At 43.4% G+C, this 21,527-nt stretch overlaps 2 protein-coding genes across 2 annotated transcripts; both read left to right on the top strand.

The window, feature by feature from the left end:
• Positions 1-2,434: 2,434 nt before the first annotated feature.
• LOC103706552 (uncharacterized) lies at positions 2,435-6,773 on the top strand. The gene is made up of 2 exons (XM_008790685.4): positions 2,435-4,461; positions 6,095-6,773. The coding sequence occupies exons 1-2, from the start codon at positions 2,435-2,437 to the stop codon at positions 6,771-6,773; spliced, it is 2,706 nt and encodes a 901-aa protein (XP_008788907.2).
• Positions 6,774-10,675: 3,902 nt separating this feature from the next.
• LOC103706551 (fasciclin-like arabinogalactan protein 2) lies at positions 10,676-12,328 on the top strand. Its single transcript, XM_008790684.6, has one exon. It carries the CDS (start codon positions 10,793-10,795, stop codon positions 12,020-12,022), a length of 1,230 nt encoding a protein of 409 aa, XP_008788906.4. The 5' UTR covers positions 10,676-10,792; the 3' UTR covers positions 12,023-12,328.
• The last annotated feature ends 9,199 nt before the right edge of the window (positions 12,329-21,527 follow it).

The raw sequence follows: 21,527 nt of genomic DNA, 5'->3' as shown, positions 1-21,527 counted from the left end.
TGGGACGGACGTGGTACGGGCCCAAGCCCAAAAACGGCCCAGGCCCCCAGCGGGCCGCGGCCCACAAGGGGGCCCAGGTCTGCCTAACCAAGCCCCTGGGCAGGCCCAACGCGCACGGGCCCAGCGGGCTGGGCGCCGTGGACGTGGGCCGGCCCGCTTAATCGGCGCGCCCTGCGCCATCGGCGCGCCGTCCCCTGACGACGCGCCAGGCGCCGGCGGCGCGCCGATGGCTGCTGGCGCGCCCCGCACGGGGTCCGCGCCCGTTGCCGCGGGCGCGCCCAATGCTGAGGGCGCGCCTGTCACGGGGATCCTTCCCAGTGAGCAGGGCGCGAGCCCGTTTGAGCTGCAGGGCCTGCGGGCCCAATCTGCCATGGGGTCGCAGGCCCTGATGGCTCCGGCCTCTGGGGCTGGCCCGGAGGCCCGGGCAACCTGGGGTCTGGCGGGTGGGGGCCCTTTGGACTCTGCCCAGTCAGCCTCGGGTCCGGGGGACCTGTGTGTCCCGGCTTCCCCAGCCCAGGACGAGCTGACCCGGGCTGGGGGACCTGTGGCACCAGCGGGGCCCTTCCAGTTTAGCCCTCAGGTCGACGGCCAGGACCACCGCATGGAGGGTGCACCAAGTGAGCCGCGACTGTGGGGTGAGGTCGTGGGCCCTGGGGGGGGCCCGGATGGAGTCTTTCGCTTCGGCACACCGGCTGCGGGGGTGCGGGAGGATGCTGACCCAGGCAGGTGCGTGGTGGGGGACCCCCCCCACCCCACATGCGGTGGGGAGCATGACTGAGGCACCGCCACTAGGAGGGGGCACGGACCATTCTACTGCCGTGCAGCGTGTCAGGGCAGCAGTCATGGGGGTCATAGCCGTAGCTAGTGGCGAGGAGGGGCGAGACTGCCGGGGCGCCGAGCCTGAGGGTGGTTCCGTGACTCTGGGAGAGGATGGGTCTGAGGCCGACTATGTGGACTGTGACCCATGATGATACTTGCTTGGAACTGTAGGGGGGCGGCCAAGCCGTCCTTCATGTCTACTTTCAAACGACTAGTCCAGGTCCATAGTCCGGAGATATGTTTCCTATGTGAGACTCGATTATCTGGCGACGGGCTCAGCCGTTTGAGACGACGCATGGAGAGGGATTGGGAGACCTATGCAGTCGACTCCCAGGGGCTGTCGGGAGGCATCTTGGTTCTGTGGAGGCGGGGTGTGGGGACAGTTGATGTCTTCCACAACTGCTCCCAACAAGTAATCATGATAGTATCACGACCCGACGCTGCTCCATGGGTACTGTGTGGTGTGTACGCTAGCACGGACCATCGGGCTAGGAGAGTCCTCTGGCAGGAGATCACCAACCTGACCGCCCAGGGCACCCCGGCGGTAGCAATTGGTGATTTCAATTGTATCCAGAGCGCGAATGAGAAGCGGGGGGGAGCTGCTTTCACGGATCGAGTGGACAGGAGAGAGTTTCGAGACTTTGTGTCGCGGAACGGCCTAGTAGACTTGGGTTTCTCGGGACCACAGTTTACCTGGTGCAATAATCAGTTGGGCAGTGCTAGGATTTGGGAGCGATTAGATAGGGCTTTTGCGACCCCTGATTGGATCCTCCGTTTTCCCACAGGCCGAGTTAGTCATTTGCCACGGATTGCCTCGGACCACTGCCCACTGCTACTGTCCACCTCATCAGGCCCCACGCACCGCAGCCCCTTCCGCTTTGAGAAGGTCTGGCTGTCGTACCCCCAGTCTTGGGATATTGTTCGCGATGCGTGGCGGGCCCCGGTGCATGGCGATGCCATGCAACGGGTCTCCCGCAAACTTGAGCTGACCAAACGGCGCCTCCGCCGATGGAACCGTGAAGTTGTGGGCGATATCTTTCGGCGACTGGAGGGGGTTGAGACCTCGATCGCTGAGCTGCAGAGAAAGGAAGACCTAGGAGGCGTGCTTCCGGAGGACGATATGGCCGATCTCCGGGGACTTCTTGCGACTCACCACTCGCTACTACGGCAGCATGAGATTTTTTGGCGACAAAAATCTCGGGTGCAGTGGGTAAGCGAGGGTGATCGCAACACCAGGTTCTTTCATCGGTCGACGGTTATCCGGAGACTGAGGAGCATGATCCACTCACTGCGAGATGGATCTGGACATCGTGTGGAGGGCGAGCCTGCCATCCGGCAGGTCTTACTCGATTTTTTCTGTTCTAGATGGACGGAGGATGAGGAGGCCAGTGATGGGGTCCCCCCTCTGACGGTGGATGCAGGTATTTGTGATGCTGAGAGTGTATCTCTGACCCGGCAGGTGTCGGCACAGGAGGTACAGGAGGCAGTCTGGGCCTTGGCAGTGGACAAGGCCCCGGGACCTGACGGGTTTCCCCCCTTTTTCTTTCGGCAGTATTGAGGTATTATTCGACTCGCGGTGGTGGAGGCTATCCAGTGTTTCTTTGCCCACGCAGCTATGCCTGTGGACTGGAAGGCCACCTTCATCACACTAATACCTAAACGTCAAAATGCGGCTGAACCTTGTCACTTTAGGCCCATTAGCTTGTGCACAACCCTATACAAGGTTGTGGCAAGAATTATGGTAGGCAGAATGAAACCCCTCCTGCCTGGTATCATCAGCCAGGAGCAGGGGGCTTTTGTGGCCGGCAGGAATATTTCTCATAATGTCATGTTGGCCCAGGAAATGATGTGGGATCTCCGGCGAGCATCGAAGCGGCACAGCCTGATGGCAGTCAAGCTGGATATGGAGCGGGCTTACGACAGGATCAGGTGGAGCTTTCTTCAGCGGGCGCTGGAGGCATATGGCTTCCCCAGGCAGTGGATCGGCTGGGTTATGGGGTGTGTCCGGGAGCCAAGGTTTTCTATCTTGATCAACGGCACACCAACACCTTTCTTCGAGTCCTCCATAGGACTACGGCAGGGATGTCCCTTATCCCCTTATCTGTTTATTATCTGTGCTGATGTTTTATCTCGGTCTCTGCAGAGAGCGTGTGCCAGCCGGGAGCTGGAGGCTTATGTCCCAGCCACGGGGGCCCACCCTCTCACCCACTTACTCTTTGCTGATGATTGTCTTCTTATGGCCAGGGCACGGACTTCAGTGGCTCGGGTTCTTCGCCGGGTGGTGGCGGCCTACTGCGCGGCGTCCGGACAGAGAGTGAATTTTTCCAAATCTACCATCTCTTTCAGCCCCAGCACAGAGAGCGGAGTCAGACAGGAGATCAGAGGGATCCTGCAGATACCGGAGCAGGAGGGGACACTTACCTACTTAGGTGTGCCTACTATTGGCCGGAGGCTACGGGTGGTTGAGTGTTCCGGTTTGGTGCAGCGTGTTCAGAGCAGGCTGGAGGGTTGGAGGGCGTCTTCTTTATCCATGATGGGGAGAGTGACGATGGTCAGAGCGGTGCTGGGATCTATACCGGTGTATCTCATGGCCAACACAGTGGTTCCGAAGACGGTCCTGTTAAGGATCGAACGCCTTCTTCGGGATTTCCTGTGGGGGTCATACGGTGGAGGTCACGGCGTGCACCTGGTAGCTTGGGAGCAGGTTTGCCGTCCCACTAGTGAGGGTGGTCTGGGAGTGCAGTCCCTCATTGAGAGGCGCGAGGCGTTCATTGCTCGGCATGCGGCTCGGTTCATATTAGAGCCACACGGCTTCTGGAGTCAGGTGATGGCAGCCAGATATGGCCGAGGGGCTTTGGGGGTGGCACAGAGCGGTCGCCGAGTATCCTTCATGTGGCGTAAGATCGGAAGGTACCTGCCGTCAGTATCGGCACACATCAGGTGTTTGATTGGCGACGGCCGTAGTATTGATGTGACCGGCGACTCATGGGTGGACTCCCTGCCCCTGAGCAGTTGGCCGACTATGTTTGACACAGAGGCAGCTGAGGGGCTACGGGTGTGCGACCTCCTAGCACCAGGAGGTGTAGAGTGGGATGAGGCCAGACTCAGGCTATTATTCGGGGTACACCTATCTGCGAGGATTCGATCCCTCCCGTTACCAGGATGCGGGGGGCCAGATGTCAGGGTGTGGGGCACTTCGAGCCGGGCCAGTGTCAGGCTGAGAGACCTCACGCGCGCCATTCAGCCAGAGCACGAGCCGGGGCCAGATTGCACGTGGATTTGGAGATCCGGACTTCACCCGAGGGTAGCTCTCTTTCTATGGAAGGTGTTCTGGGACCGCCTTCCTACGAGAGCAGAGTTGAGCAGGCGTGGTTGGGGGGTCCCGGCTGAGTGCGGGACGTGTGGAGCTGAGGAGTCAGTGGACCACGTTATCTTCCAGTGTACATGGGCGAGGTCGACATGGCAGTGGGCAGGGATCCCGCAGGAGGCCCGGAGTGAGCGGCTACAGTTTCTCCGGGTGATACGGCAGTGGTTAGCCAGTTTACGGACCCGTGAGGAGGGCATTAGAGCTACTTGCACAGCACTTCAGATCTGGCTGGCAAGGAATGCCCGCACTCTCGGTGAGCGCAGGGTGTCGCCGAGGTTTGTGGCAGAGTTTGCTCGAGCACAGACCTCGGAGATCAGACCCGCCCCTCACTCAGACCGACCTTTGACAGCTCGGGACACCTGGGGTTCCCCCCCTGCTTCGGCAGCTCCTCAGTTGGTGTTTTTCACCTGGGAGCCCCCACCCCCGAGCTTCCTCAAGGTCAACTTCGATGGATCGGTTTTGGATGGCGGCACGAGTGGCGGTGCAGGCTTTGTCATACGGGGCCCGCACTCCAGGTTAGTGGCCGCCGGTGGCTGTCAGTTGTTCGATATCTCAGTTCCTGGAGCTGAGCTGCGAGCAGCCTGGGCAGGCCTTCGACATGCGCGGGCAGTATTGCGAGCCAGCTCGATTATTCTGGAGGGTGACTCGGCCACTGTCGTCCGGTGGATACAGAGGGGGTTGAGGGGTGAGGGCACAGACCATCCCTTGATTCGCGATATTGTGATGATGTGTGAGGAGGGGGCCTTTCTGGCCAAGCATGTATTCAGGGAGGCCAATGGGGCAGCCGATTGGGTGGCTGCCCATGCGGCCCACCACTCGGGGTATGCCCTGTGGTCGGGGGAGGCGGAGTTGCCTTTGGCACTCCGCGAGATTTTGTATTTTGATCTTATTGGGTGTATTCATACCCGTACTGTATGAAGTATCCGTTTCAGCAAAAAAAAAAAAAAAAAAAAAAGAAGCATTTGTTCCTGAGGTACATATAGTAAGTATAAAGTCATGAAATATTAAAATTATCTTCCAGGGAATGGGAAGAAATCAAGTAACGAAGAACTTGCTCCCAGGGGTACACATAACAAGCATAAAATCAGAAAATATAAAAACTATCTTATGGAGAATGGGAAGAAAATCGGTTCAAATGTAAGCAAAGCATACATAGCTTCATGCAATATGTCTTCTGTTTTGTTTTAACAACTAGGACTTGAGAAATCTCGACCAAAATCCGAGTCAGGATGTGATTTTGAACCCAAAACCTTGATACTAACCACAAAAACTTTGTTTGTTTCACTAGCTGACGCCCTCAACAATATATCTTCTTTTTGAATAGAGAAAAATATAAATTACATAAAATGACAATGTAGATAGAATATGATGGACTCTATGCACAATGCACTGTCAATGTAGTAATTAAGCTTTTATTACTTAAAAGAATTATACTTTAAATATGTTAGGAACACAAGACATGTCAACATAGCTTTCCTCTCATTATTCTTTTTTAGAGAAATACAACAAAATATTGCCACTAGTCTTATTTTACTTTTTATTTTGATCTTTTGCTCCTTCATCCATTTTATTTATTTATTCGCCATTCCTTTTCCTTTCATAGTCAACGAAGTTCTCTCCCCACCTCATGACTCTCTAATCCACAAGCACCGATCAATGAACTAAGACCCTTCCAACCCGTGCGCCATTTTGGGTGGACCACCAATGCTTGAACCTCCCTATTACCGGTCCCACCTATAGCCTTGCTTCTGGCCTTCCCCTCCAACGGTTGAATTCTCCGAATTCCTCGCCCTCCCTCCTCTTATAAATCCCCTTCCCATCTCCCTCCCCCATTCGCCCCAAATCACCATCCTTACTCTTTCTTTGGTTTTCTCTTTTTTTCCCTTTTGGTCCTTATCTCTTACAAAGAAAAATGAATCACGCTCTCGTGTTTGTTGTCCTCCTCTTGGCCTCGGCCACCCTCTGTGCTACGGCCGAGACCGAGGCCCCAACCTCATCACCAACCGAGTCCTCCAACAAGTCCTCGACACCAGCCACCACCCCATCCAAGGCTCCAACCTCCTCCCCCAAAAAGGCCTCTGCCCCCTCTCCAGCTGAGGATGATGACGATGACATCCCTGATGACAATGACATCACCAACGAGTCTCCAGCCTCCTCCCCTTCAAAATCTCCAGCCTCCTCCCCTTCCAAGGCCCCTGCCTCATCTCCTTCCAAGTCCTCCGCCTCCTCTCCTTCCAAGTCCCCCGCCTCCTCCCCTTCCAAGTCCCCTGCCTCCTCCCCCTCCAAGTCCCCATCCTTAGCTCCCTCTGCCAAAACGCCGACTACCTCCCCAAAGAACACCTCCTCTCATGTCTCCCCCAACTTAGCCCCATCACCACCCGATGATGATGATATTCCTAATGACAGTGATGCGAGCCCTGCACCATCGACTACTGCCGATGTTTCGAGCACCCCTCCTGCACCAGAAGCTTCCCCGGCCGCAGCTCCTGATGTAAGCGATAATAATGATTCCGGTGCTGTGAGCCTCATCAGCAAAGCTATCTTTGGAGGGATTGTCGCTGCTTTGATGGCCATCGCTGCTTTCTAAATTAACTTGGAGATCTAATGACCACCGATTAAAATGAGATTTTATTGTCAAAAATTTTCGAAATAAATTGGTGGGTTGCTGTGTGCATTCCTTTTTCTTGATGTATTAGCTTTGATTTGTAATCTCTGGGGCCATATTAATATGATTGAACTTTTCTCAATAAAGGAAAGCTTTAAAATGTATTTTCACTTTAAGGTCGCCTTTCATTATCTTTATGAAAGTTGATTAATGATATTGATGACCAATATTTTTTCTCAGAAGAGAAAAGGAAAGGAAATGATTAAAATAATGGTTATTTAGGTGCTATAATGGATGCATACGCGTGTTCTGATGATGATGATGGTGACGACTTGATTGGAAATAAGAGACTTCGTCCCTTCAAAATTCTTACGCCTCCCTGTAGGCAAGGCTATGCTTGGACGTGCACCGAATAAAGTGCCCATGCAAGGCCTTGGAATGGTTATCCATGCATGACCACATCAGTACGTAGCATAAAATCAACAAAGAATTGTTTAGGATTGAAAAAAAAAATGCAATAAGAATTATAATGCAATTGCGTTCCAAGGTAGGAAATCTTACAACAGTGACAAAGATACTCAATGTAAAATATTACGCCCCTTAGATGCTGCTCGGTTTTCGTTTTATAAAAATATTCTCAGAAAATTAGAATTTTGTACATGCATGACCTGGAATCCCATGTCTCCAACACAATAAATCTATTTTTTTCTTGGCTTTGTGAGATATCTGGATTATCTAAACCCGCTACCAAAAAACTTTTCCTAATGAAAATTCTCATAAATTTTTGCATATTTCGGTTTAAAAAAAATATGTTACCGAAAGACAAAATCAAACAGCACCTTAAGGTATGCTAGAAGTTAGATGTGGAGGAGATATTAATGAAAGCGGAAGATGTGATAAAGAAGGAAATAGACAAGTCAAGATTGAGATGGAAGATAGATAAACTTAAGGCAGAGATAGCAGGTGGTACAAGTAAGGAATTGCCACAAACTTTGCTAAAGGAGATTAGAGGAGTTGCTTCTGTAATGGATACGACAGACTTGTAGATTGCAACTGCAGTGAGATACTGCTAGTATAGAAAACAATTGGTGCTGGTAGCCCCAGGGAATGTAGTATAATTAATTCTTGTTAGACCTAGTGCTGTTTATGGATATCTATAATAGCTTGAGATTTTTTTTTTTATCCATCTTTTATCTTTGATATTTTTCTCTATGATGCTGAACTTAATTGAGATTGATTTAGGAATTATAGATACAATTTTTGGTCTATCTTCATGGATTTACTGTGGAAGCCTCAGGTTGCTATGTGCAGTTATTTTCCTGATATTGTGAATCAAGTCCAAGTTGCTTGTTGTTAAGTATGGATCTCATGGCAGGTACAGTGTAATGTCCTGTCTGAGTTACAAAGATTCAGAAAGAGATTTATGTATCTTCTCACTTGGAATACATTGAATCTCCTCATTTCAGATTACAGCATTGGAAATGCTTGCTGTTCATAGTTCTACACCCTTAGCAGCGTTGCCATTGATGTACTGAGAGTTTCTTCGATCTGCGAGGAAAGATGTCACCAAGCTCTTACCATGCATTCTATGAGTTCAATGCTTGTCCATTCACAGCTCTACAGCCTTGTCAAAAGTGGTGCCATTGGTTTGATCGAGAGTTTCTTTAATCCGGGAGGAAAGATGTCCACATTCTGTTGTTAATTAAGTTCAGTTCTGTGAGGACAGTTCTTATCCATGAGAATTAAGAGGGTGGCGGGCCATCAAGAAGATTGTAATATGTATCTATTTAAGAGCAATCTCCTGCTTGCATCAATGAAAACGATCCAACTTTTTGTTTCTTCTCGTTCTTGCTGATTGCTTACAATAAATGCCTCAGGTTATCACACATACAAAACCAAATAGGCTTTTAAGTAGAGCCTTCCTTTGCTTTGGGTCCACCTCTTTCCATCCTTTCTACGTGTTTTTGGTCATGAGCTAGGGACAAGATTGTAACTTTCGATTCATCTTTTTTTTTTTTCATGTAGATCCACCATCAAATCGTACAATAATTACCTCAAGATCTGCACAAATAGATGAACAGGTAAATTCTAAGTATTTGAGGTCTATACAGAGCGCAATCCTACGGGGTGGCATCCCCGAAGAAGATCTTCACAAACCGAATCCCATAAGCCATTTGCATCATGTAGACTCTCATTATATGCTTCAACATTTACCTACTCATAGTGCTCATATGTAACTGGTGGCATGCCATTGGCTATAGTAAAATGAAACACAAATTTACAAATATATAGAAGGATGAATGGATTCTACTGGCATATTGAAATATATTAAGGTCTCCCGAACATGGGAGACGAAGTATATGTTTAGCGAATTCGACGGCCGTGATGTTCAGGACAAAATAAAATGGAAAATTCCAACTTTATCAAGATCCACCGATCTAGGGTTCAGCTTTTGGATTTTTGCGGCACTCATTCAGCGGAGGATCCCGACCGTCGAATTTGGACCAAGCCTCCAGATTAAACGCCGCAATCTAAGCGCCCTTAGTTTCGGTGGATCGTTTGCCCCGAGGTTTGAGGCACCGCCCGATCGCCGTACACGTGGAGCAGGAGCAGTCCACCGACAGAATGGAGAGCTTCTGGAGCACGTGGCCCCCCACGGACGACGCCCCTTGCGGAGGTCACGACTCTCGCCCCTTCCACTAATTATCCTGCCCTCCATCTTCGATCGAACTACGATATTGCCCTCGGTGCTTCAAAGTTGAGGGACGGGGTGCTTTTGGTAGCCTACCTTGCTTTGCGGTGAGAAGATGCCGAAAGCACGTGCTCCCTCCATGCTGCTCCTTCTCGTTTGACTTGGATGAAGACCATGTTATTAGTATTTTAATCACACAACTTCCCTCCTTATTAATGTTTTAACCTAAAAACTTGATGGTGCCGATTAAAAAAAAAACTTGAAGGCATCCTTGTGCACATGGAAAATACCAAAAAAAAAAAAAAAAAGAATGAGACGAGTTGAATAGTAGATTGTCTTGATTTTCCGTTCTTAAGAGAGACTCGACTATAGTGATTGACTGGATACGGAAAAAGAGATAGAAGGGGATGGGAGTCTCCTGCTTTGCAACATCCATTTGATGTTGAAAGATTAGCATCTTTCAGGCAGTGCACGTATATCGGAAGACGAATAGAACTGCAGACTGAGTTACTTTTTATGCTGCGCAGCTCCGAAGAGCTACGTTGGCCACATCAGATGGCTCCCTCGCATTTGTGCCAAATTGTAGCACTTGATTCTACTGACTGCTCCTACACTGGAGTAGAATAAGCAGTTGTTGTATTAAAAAATATATATATACTAGATTGCCACTAGTTATTTATATTAAATTTTTATATTTAATTTTTATATGAGACAATGATTATTTTTGAATATCAATAAAGCATTAAAATTATAATTAAATTTAACATATTGTCTCATTAATCACAAATTACATAGAGAAAATGTAACTTTCAGCATGATTTTTCTAATTTGTAAGATGTAAAAAGATCTTGTATTATTAGTCTTAAGTAAGCCGCAAGTAAATAGCAAAAATATGAATAAATATGGATTGGTTTATTTAAAAAAAATAATTCAGAAAATTATCCAATTTAGGAAAAGTTAAAGTAATTTAAAATTTTCTGAATAATCTCATAAACATTGCTATCACTTTTCTTTTCACAGAGTAAATTTGAACCCGCGAGATGGTGCGGGAATGTGCTCTGAAATAAACTACTGATGAGTAAATTGAAAGCTAATGGCACGGTATGTAATAATATGGAAGACTGAGGTTTATCGGTTATTGATTCCTTGCTGCACCTCCACCTCTCCGGTGACCAGTATCCGGTCTCCACTACTTGAGTACCACCTGCTTCTTCTCTCTCACATACTCTTATCCGCCTCCTCCTGCTATCCACACCGGATCTCCGCTATCCCGGATATCTGCGGGCCGGGGCAACGAATAACCGTGACAATGCAGAACGTCTTATCCCTCGGCGTCCTCTTCCTCCTCTTCTCAGGCTGCCTCGCCGTGTCCCGCGAGCACAACATCACCAAGATCCTCGCCGAGCACCCGGAGTTCTCGACGTTCAACCACTACCTCACCGCCACCCACCTCGCCGGCGAGATCAACCGCCGGAAGACCATCACCGTTCTAGCCGTCAGCAACACCGGCATGGCGCCCCTCCTCGCCAAGCACCTCCCCCTCTACACTCTCAAGAACGTCCTCTCCCTCCACGTCCTAGTCGACTACTTCGGCGCCAAGAAGCTCCACCAGATTAACGGCGGCACCGCCGCCTCGTCCACCCTCTTCCAGGCCACCGGCGCCGCCTCCGGCACCGCTGGCTTCGTTAACATCACCAACCACCGCGCTGGCCGCGTCTCCTTCGCCGCCGAGGACGTCGGCGACGCTCCCCCGGTCAACTTCGTCAAGTCCATCAAGGAAATCCCCTACGACCTCGCCGTCATCCAGATCAGCTCCGTCCTGTCCTCGCCGGAAGCCGAGGCCCCCACGCCGGCGCCCGCGCAGGTCAACCTCACCACCCTCATGTCCAAGAAGGGCTGCAAGACCTTCGCCGATCTACTCGTCGCCACCGGCGACGCCGAGAAGACCTTCGAGAGCAACGTCGGAGGCGGATTGACGGTCTTCTGCCCGATCGACCAGGCCATGAAGGCGTTCATGCCCAAATTCAAGAACCTCACCGCCGACGGCAAGCTCTCGGTGCTACTCTACCACGGGATCCCGGTCTACAACTCGATCCAGATGCTCAAATCCAACAACGGCGTCGTCAATACCCTGGCGACGGACGGGAGCACCAAGAACTATAATTTCACCGTCCAGAACGACGGCGAGGTGGTGACGCTGAAGACGAGGGTCACGGTGGCGACGATCACGGGGACGCTCATCGACGAGGACCCGCTGGCGGTGTACACCATCGACCAGGTGCTGGAGCCGCGGGAGCTGTTCAAGCCGGAGAAGACCAAGGCCCCGGCGCCGGCGCCGGCTCCGGTGGCGGAGGCGCCGACCAAATCGAGGAAGCGCCACCATGCTTCGCCGCCCGCGCCGGCAGGGCCAGGGGAGGCGCCGGCGGCGGATAATCAGAAGGCCGCGGATGATGAGAGCGCCGCCGGCGCGAGGGCACGTGCCGGGCCGTGGATCGTGGCCGCCGCGGCGGTAGGAGCGGCGGTCCTTATGGTGGCTTAAAATTCTCTTTTTTTTATTCCTAGCTATTATTCTCTTTCTGTATTTGATTGGGAGGGAATAACAGAGCGAACTGCCTCAGTTTATTTGCTTTTTGGGGTTTTATTTTTGGTTTATTTGATTCGCACTTAAAAAAAAATCCTGTTAGTGCTTTCTTGTTCGATGCTTGGATTGTCCAAAACCCCAAATTGATGTATCCTTTTACTTTTCCTTTTTTTTTTTCTTGTTAAAGATCTTTTGTCATTAAGAGTGGCAGTATTAAGGGTGAAGGAGTGCATGGACTGTGTTCATGTAGTGGCCTTTTTCTTTTCTTGGGGTTCAAAAACTTTGATGCTTGCAAATTTTATAGAAAATAAAAAAAGGACATAATTTAAAATATATTGTGAAAAAGAAAAGCTATGCTCACACTTAATTTCAATTGCATTCAAGAAAGTCTTTCATTTTAGGAAGGAAATTTGGTAAATTTTGGTCCCACTAAAGGTTGATTTTAACAATGGATTTGTGAGATCCTGGTTTATTCGGATATGAATGAGAAAGGTGGAGTAGTTGTGGATGTAGCTGGAGAGCCAACAAAATCTGGCTCTACTGTTTGGTTTGGGATTGATATGTGACTCATTGCACATGGGGGTGGGGGCTCCATGGAGAGAGCCACATGCTTCCATTTGAGAAACAAAGAATTCAAGTGAGATGGGCCCTCCTTAGTGGAAGGGAGAGTCCCTACTTGTACTATTTTGAGGGTGTAGGGGTACACCAAATCTGCCACCTTTTGGATGCAAATATTTCTTACTTTGTCCATCTATTTGCTAGGGTTTCTTGTTGTTATTCTTCTTTTCTCGATATTCTGTCAATTTAATCAATGACCCCGTAGCGATTTGTGTTAAAAGATTGCTTGAGTGATGTCTGCCAAGCATGCATAAAAAGCTTTCCGCTTGATTATCACATTACTCGTGTTGTTGTAACCTTGTTATAATCATGATTAATAGCATTAATGGACCTTCGTCGACAATGATACTTGTTTGGTGACATGAACACTTTATTGTATGGCCCAACTTTTTGTGACATAAGCAACTCTAATCTTTCAATGCTGCAAATTTTGACCTAATGGTACAAATCAATAGTCCACATGTTTTGTGATGCGAAGAAAGTTGCGCAGGCAAATAATTATGAAACCATGACATCGAATACTAGCTAGGGTTTTGGATAAACTATTGCATCTAAGAAATAATGTAATATCATAAGGGTGAGCCATATATTTATATGTCGAGATCTGAGATTCATACTTTGTATATCATCCTATTTGTAATATTTTGTACATTTTTAACTATACAGTAGTGAGGTAGGAAGGTTTTCCATGTATAATGTGGGACCCTTCGATATCTTAGATAGGGTTGGAGAGGTAGCCTATCATTTGGCTCTTCTACCAACTTTAGTAGAGGTGCATGATATTACATGTTGAGAAAATATATGCCGGATCTTAGTCATGTGGTGAGGTTCAAACCCTGTAGCGTACTTATGAGATCTCTTATGATGAACAACCTATCAAGATTGTAGATAAAAATGATCAAGTTTTGAGATGGCGCACCATACCATATGTAAAAGTCCAATGAAGCAACCATACCGAAAGAGAGGTCACTTGGGAGCTTGAAGACGAAATGAGGTCTAGATATCCTTAAATGTTTCAAGGCTCGAGTATGCCTTAAATTTCAAGGACGAAATTTCTTTTAGAAGGTTAGAATATAACATAACTAGAGAATACCCTATCAATACCTATCACAGTTAAAGGGAGGATAACTATTATTAATCTATTTAACATGCATCAGTTTATGAAGGCGTTTCATATATGAGATAACCATCAATAAATAAAATGAGATGAGGTTACCTACCACAACTGCATTGGATGTCTATGCATCCTATTTGGTCAGAGCATAGACGCAGGCCTAGGTCTTGGGTCATTACTTTCCTCCATGATCTTGCCCCGAGGGAGTATCTTGTCTGGATCGAAAATCCTGACCAGCAGAGAGAGTTTGAGAGGGTGGAGGCTTCGGAGTAGTCTAGATTGTCCGGCTATACCGCCCACTTCTATGTTGAAGATAATCCATAGCTTTGTGGCCTCGCCGACCACACTCAAGACAATGTTGAGGTAGAAAGATTTCCTATAATATTCTTTTTTTCTATTTATTTTTTAAAATTTAAAATTTAAAATTTTTTAAATTATGCATTCTTGATATGGGCTGAGATGAAAATGCTGCCAACTGAAGGAATTATAGCAGCTAAAAAATAATATAATATGAGAATAGGATGAGTCATATTCTGTATGTCAAGATCTGAAACTACTCTGAACGTCATCATGGACTTTGGGCATTATATTCTCTCGTACTGAAACTTGGTCCTGGCCTTCCCCTGTAGCCATGTAATCTTTCTCGATCCACAGCCAAGGCCACAATTGAAGTGGCCAAAGAGAAAGGAATAATGTTTTTTGGGGAGGCAATCCAATCAGCTTTTGTAATATGTAAAAAATTGCATTTTGACTTATCTATAATTGGATTATAATTGCACTACCCTGGTCTTAATTCCAGAAAAAAATCCAAGTGAACTTTCAAAACTATAATTAGAACGTAAAAGGAATAGGGAGAAAAACCCTTTTTCTTTTGAAATAAAAAATACGACCATGCTTGATAATCTCTAGGTTCAACTCATGCTTCATATTAAACTATGCTTACAATATCATGGTCTTGTTCAAATATGAACTTTATGGCATACTTCATCAGTTTTGTCAAGATTAGCTCTAGCTTTAAGTTTAAAACAGAAACTTAAATCTAGCATGACTGATTAATCCATCCGAGTTGGTGGGAGTTTTTCCTTTTATTAAAATACATTGTTCAGTGTTGCTCTGTGGTCTCTCTTCTACGTTAAGATGTTTTACCGAATCTTATAATTGATTAGGTTCTACATTAATTTGGATATGAATCAATTTAGAACATAATCAAATACTAGATGAGGTAAAACATTTTTTCTTTTCTTCTTCTTTTTTTTTTTAACTTCTAAAAAAAAATTCATATCCATCGATATTCCCTTGTGTAACAAACATGCATCATGTACGGTGCATGTGCAGCACCACATAGTATTGTGCAACCATGGATAGCCGCTATTAAGAGATGGACGTCCATCAAACAAGACAATCTATGAGCGCATGCCGTGTTGTTTGATGGCTATCCACCTTCTGATAGGGGGGGGGGAATTTGGATGGAGAAACAACAAAAAGAGTAACCATTTTTAAAAGGCGAAGTCCCCACATTTATGTACGACTCTACTGTATGGCGATGATCATATGCCTCCGTTCTTATTTACATCATTAACCGTGCTTTTGCTAGGATTTGCATTTTTTCCGTTGTTGCCACTAATGGTTATGATTGTTAGAAATGGTATCTTTCTGTGTCTAAGTGATTGCAAGAGTGACTTGTGTTCAATGCGAAAGCCTCTTTTTGAGTACTCTTACTCCTTTCATGTAACATATCAAAATTATTGGACCAATGGGTCATCAAGACTGCCACATGGTTCCAAGCCCCATAAACTTGAAGTAAACTTTGATGGTCCGCAAAAGCCAACCCACTTTATGATGCTAAATCTACTTGGGCTTTCACTTCAATCACTAAAAAGAAAAAGAACAAATGCTACCAAAAAAGAAAAAAAAAAGAAATTAAAAAAATAAGCATGCCAAGGATGAATTTTGGCTGCACATTAGAACTTATGACTTTTTGGTAGATATGGTCACAATTGATAATTCATAGATTTGAATCATACTAGCAACCCGTACATACAATGCATGTTAATATAAAAATAAAAAATAAAAATAAGTGCTGTGATAAACATGGATTAGATAATGAGTTTTTAAAATTTTACTAGAGTCCAATTGATCGGGGGCATAGATAAGAGATGGATAAAAGTTTTTCCTTTTAAATAAAATCCAACTGTGTAGAAATGTCTAACCCATGTGGGCATATGTCGAGTCCCACATTATTTGTGCATTGATAGATCCTGGGTACTTAGATACAAGGGCATATGTTTAGTCCTACATTATTTGTACTTGGGGATATCTTGAATAGTTATGCAGGACCAAAGAATATGAATAATAACTTCTGGCTAGCTTTTTGGATGAAGTCTTAGGTAATTACATGTCAAAGTGGAGATAGTCCATAGCCTAAGTGGACTAAGATGAGATCCTAAGTCATGACAAATAAAGACAAAGGAATAAATACCGAGGAATCCAATATTGGTATCAACTTTGGTTAATATGTTTAGGATTGATTTTATTGGAATTAGAGAACTCGGTCAATTTTGATAAGAACTGTTGGTTGAGTAGCCTCTGCCTTGGAGTTCAATAGTTATTAGTCGTTTCATAGCTGCTCTAGCACATGGAGAAAATAGGCTTCAACTATTTGGCATATATACTAAAGATTAAGTTGGCATCTGGTGACAAAACTGAGGTTTTTTCAAAGGAAGGCACAAGCAAAGTCTTGAATAGACTGATCGAAAGCTTGTGCACTCCATATCAGGTAAGAGCCTTGACAAAAGGGAGTGATGATTAATGGTGACAATGGAAAACAGCAAGCAACAGAGAATGGCACCATGTTGAAGCAATAATGACCAAACTTGATTCTGTAGCACCAAAATCAAATGAGTTGGAGATCTGAATAATCGACAACTTGATAAAAAGTTTGGGAACTCAACATCAGATCTGAACTTTTTTTAATTCATTAGGAAATAACATCTAAGACATCATTAAGAAGATTTCTGATTTAGAAAAGTAGTCATTGATTCCCCTTTCAAATATCATATCAGAACTTTTATTTTGCCTAAGCAGAAGAAAGGAATTAAAGTGTCATAAGCTACAAGAAAGAATTAAAAATCTACCTTAGAAACCTATTGGAAGTTACCTAAATTTAGTTTCTATTAGAGAATCAACAAAAAATAAGGCATCACTAATGTCAAGGATGCGTTCAAATGGCTACTCATACAACTACTCAGAAATTTTCAAAAAGTAAAGCAAGAATTCTTTCCACAATTATCAAATATTTGAAAGGAAATTCAAGAAATATCAACAAAACTATCATGGATTTACATCTATAGTAGATGATGCTTGCTTGCACAGATTTTGGTCAATAATTATTAAAGCACTGCTATCACTGCATGGTCACTAATTGTCAAGTGGACCTTCTGGCAAGACATATGAAAAAGGTCAAGATGTATATAAATTTTCCTAGATTCAAATTTTCAAAATGTTTTTTTCCCTTCAATTCAAAGTTTAACCTATTCAAGCTTTGGAGATGTCTCATGTTTATACTGATTTTACACCTATAGAAGTTGATAGAATAACAACATAACCATGATGTTATACAAAATCATGAAGAAACAATATTTCAATATGCCAAAGTAATCTGCATTTGAGATGAAGGATTGTCTATTGCTTATAGTTTGATTTTCACTAATAGGAGAGATTTCTGAAATGTTCACAAAGTTACAAAGTTACAAAGTTGTATGCATGTAACATTGCTCAAATGAATGCTAAAAATATCAACTCCTAAGAAGCATGTGGAAGTTCATGTCATTGAAGCAAGTCGTTTAAAAGAGTTAGTATTCATGCATAGTTTTCAATTAATTTATTTATTTGAAAGCTGTTCAAATGATCCTTTAGACTAAAATAATTTATTCAATCAGGAGGGAAAAAAAACATCTATGCCCATATCATATTGCTCTGCATGTGTTAAACTTATTTTATCATACCATCTAATAGCATAAGATGATGGTTATTTAACATTTTATGTACGTTTGTATTACACTATATCATTGCACACTTTTGTTAAATAGATACAATAATCTGTACTCAATAAAAAAAGAATATAATTTAAAAATATTAAAGTCAATGTTTAACTTAGTCTTGGCCAAGTTTAGATAAAATATTATAGAATTTTTATTAATAAAATATGAATTATCTGATTTTATTATAGAAAAGTAATGTTACAAGGCCCAAGTGCTACATGAAGAAAGAACGCAAAAAATGGTAACTCTTTTTTGTTAAATTTTATTCCCACCCAATAATAATAAAATTTTTATTAGCCTTGAAATACCTTTTTAGCCCATAAATTTTCACTATCATTATGCTATATTGATTGCTTCGAAGTTTTTAATATTTTATAAGGTACTTTTCTCAAAGAAAAAAGAATCAAATGGTGATTATAGATATGTGTTGCTAAGACTATATGATATATAAATTCCATCATAAGTTATAGTATTTATATAATATTATTTGCTTGGTGTAATAAACATGTCAAATGATTCTAGGGTATCTACTTGATTAATTTTCATATCATTTAGAAAATTTATATTTTCAACAATTATATTAAAAAATTGAGAAGAATAAATATACATTCTAAATTCAGATACAAGTTTGAATAGGAAGAAAATAAAATTATATTTTATTCTGTTGAGTCCATCATCAAAAGTTCAAACATATGAAGTAAGAGAATATTAAGATCTTATAATTATCGCTAGATACATTACACTTACATATATCTAATAGTCTCAATCAACATTAAAAATCTCAAATTTATAAATAGCCTAAAATATGCTCATAGCATATTTTACGGATTCTTATTGTAGTACTAAAATGCATAGTCAATTATCAGTTTTAGTATTACAACGCATAATTTTGAGACATGAATTATAAAGATAGTAATATAAGCGTAAGGTTTAATCAATTTGTGAGGAAAAAATATGAAAAAAGTATTATAATTTAGACATAAAAATATATATCATATTTAATATAGTGGTTGATGTACCTCATTAAGGCTACAAATTGTATTAGTAAATTTTTTCAAGCAATAGATTAGTAAAACACAAATGACAAATCTTGTCCAAATTATTTAAGTTAGCTTATCATAAATAATAAGAGGTAATTAAAAGTATGTCATCAAATTCTGTCCAAATTCATCATAAATTGTAAGAAGTAATTAAAAGTATGTTATCTCGAAGACTAGGATGATCTTGGAGTAAGGGTAGAGTTGAACATAGGTCTTTTGTATCAAGCTTTATCAAGTCAACTAGTTAGCACCCTATAATTAAAAGTATATTATTGATTTTTCGAAGGATTGTTCAAGTGAAATGAGTGTTGTATTTATATATATATATATATATATTCTAAACAATGATTATAGCCTATATGCATGGGTATGCAAAAATTAAAAACCCTTTTAGTTTGCAGTATAAATAAAGCCATTATTGAACATACAATGTTCAAGTATCACTCTCCATTTCATTCTTCTTGATGATGGTACCAAATTAAAATTCCCTAAAGTAGAATCAAGTAAAATAAGAACAATTAACATGACAACTCAAATATTTAATTGTCAAGTTATGGGAACATCCCAAAAGGGCAAAATAAGAAAAAATATTTTCATGATTAACATAGGTAGCTAGCCTATCAATCTATTTCATAATCTATTTTCATAATTCATTCATTATGTCTTCTTCCTCTAGTACCAGCCATACCAGCTCCCAGTTTTTGATCCCCAACTCAGCTTCCTCTAATGCATGTTGAACTAGTTGTCATAGGGCCAATTTTTTTTTAAAAAAAAACATATCAAGCAAAACTCGATGCCAACGAAGATCAGATGAAGAAACAAAATTACATATATGCAGGCAGAAAAATGAAATGCATTGATTTCCTTGAGAAAGAGATGATCCAAATATTCCAAATGCAGGTAGAATATACCCATATGTAAGGATGATGGGCAGAGTGGAAGTGAAAGTCACAAATGGAAAAGCCATAGTAGTCAGGACAATGAAATAATCAACAATGAACACAAAAAAGTAATCAGATTTGGTCACTAGGGGGGAAATAAAGCAGCTAAGGAGAAAGCCATGGTAATAGTTAGAGATCAAGATAGAGCTAGGAGAGATCCCCTTTTCATATACTTATGATGCAATGAATTTAAATTATAAGGTGTTGATATTCTTATCCCTTCATGTCTCCCTCATGGTTAATCATAAGGTGAAGGGATGTAGAAAGTTGGTTATTATTGAAAGTTTTTCCAATACCAAAGGCACCAATATAATCCATGAACAGGAAGTAATAATAGGTAGTTGTTGAGTTAATGCATTTACACAATTAGATTGGTGCAAAGCATTTTGTTAGGCTTCTACCCCCACCAACACACACATACACCTAACGCACCCCCACCCCCCTCCCAAAAGAAAAGGAGCAGTCAGGGATGCATAATATGAAGGCAGAATAAAAGCATATTAAGTTAGCAAACATGATTTATATTCTTTTAGACAATTGGTCCTTATACATGGTGTCTGAGATGGATTTGTCCTTATAAATTTGGATGGAGACAGCCTGACCACCTGGCCAAGAACATTGGCAAATTCAGCATTATTTTTTTTAAAAAAAACAAGAGAAGCCCAGACAACTATTGGAGCAGGGGCAGGATCAAATTTAAATTCTTGTATCAGCTTAAAAGGTTCGAAAGTTGAAAAAACTCGGCCAGTTGGCACCTTTATCAAATCAAAATTAGTTAACAAAGTCTACGAAATATATGGCTCTGTATTAAGGTCTAAGAGTGGAGAGAACACTGGTTATAAATGATGAAATTTTCCTGATCATCCTATCTTACTTCCAAGTGTTCTTCATAGTTTTAAACATTTCCGGATGACATGCTTGATCATTTGGAGAAATGCTTCCAGTAGGCAACTACTCATTCAGACTTCAGTTGCTGAAATAATGAACCCCCCCTCACGACCTGATAGTCATCACTATAGGTGAATGCCTAATGCCTGGATGGTAATTCCTTATAGGCAGATATCTTAAGCCAGCCAACCTTTTCTCTCTCATGGTTATTTGTAAGACCTTAGTGCTCTTATTTGTAAATGCAAATCCTTCAAATCATCATGGTTAACAGACACTGGAGTAGCTTAGTGGCACGGTATATAGTTTGATCGAGCATGATTCAAGCATTCCATAAGGTGTGGATGGATACATGCAATTAGGTCTACTTCAATTGATCAATACTCACTCGACATGGAGTCAGTTTAAGCAATCTTGTACTAAGCCCCTCGATGCTGCGATTGACCAATGAATAGAAAATTCGATCTCAAAAGAGTTAGGCAGAGACAGCAGTTCATTGCAGTCTTACAAGCAGCAGTATGTTCTAGGCGACACTTGGCATTGTGAGAGAGAAGATAGCTGCGCTGTGAAGGCAACCTGCTTGCGATCTTTGCAGTAAAACAGGCTTTGCACCCTTCTTGTTGGGCTTTAATATGATACTTCATAAATGTCAGTAAACGATATAGTTTACTCTTGGCTCCCATAATCCATTGGCAGAGTACTAGCAAAATGGTAGCAATCTTGGTGGACTGGGTTTTCCAAAGACAACCGACTGAGCCTAGTGTTTACAGACAGATAACAATAACAGTAAAATAAAATAAAAATGGTAACTGTAAGTTTCCAGCT

This window comes from Phoenix dactylifera, chromosome 2 (assembly GCF_051530095.1).
Source record: "Phoenix dactylifera cultivar Ajwa chromosome 2, Ajwa_hap1_PhDact_Kaust_v1.1, whole genome shotgun sequence".
Classification (NCBI taxonomy): domain Eukaryota; kingdom Viridiplantae; phylum Streptophyta; class Magnoliopsida; order Arecales; family Arecaceae; genus Phoenix; species Phoenix dactylifera.
This window is presented reverse-complemented; position numbering and strand designations above follow the sequence as displayed.

Coding starts and splice junctions, on each gene's coding strand:
- LOC103706552 (XM_008790685.4), top strand. CDS start 2,435: ATGCCTGTGGACTGGAAGGCCACCTTCATCACACTAATACCTAAACGT. Junction 4,462..6,094: donor GAGCGCAGGGTGTCGCCGAG/GTTTGTGGCAGA, acceptor TCTCTTACAAAG/AAAAATGAATCACGCTCTCG.
- LOC103706551 (XM_008790684.6), top strand. CDS start 10,793: ATGCAGAACGTCTTATCCCTCGGCGTCCTCTTCCTCCTCTTCTCAGGC.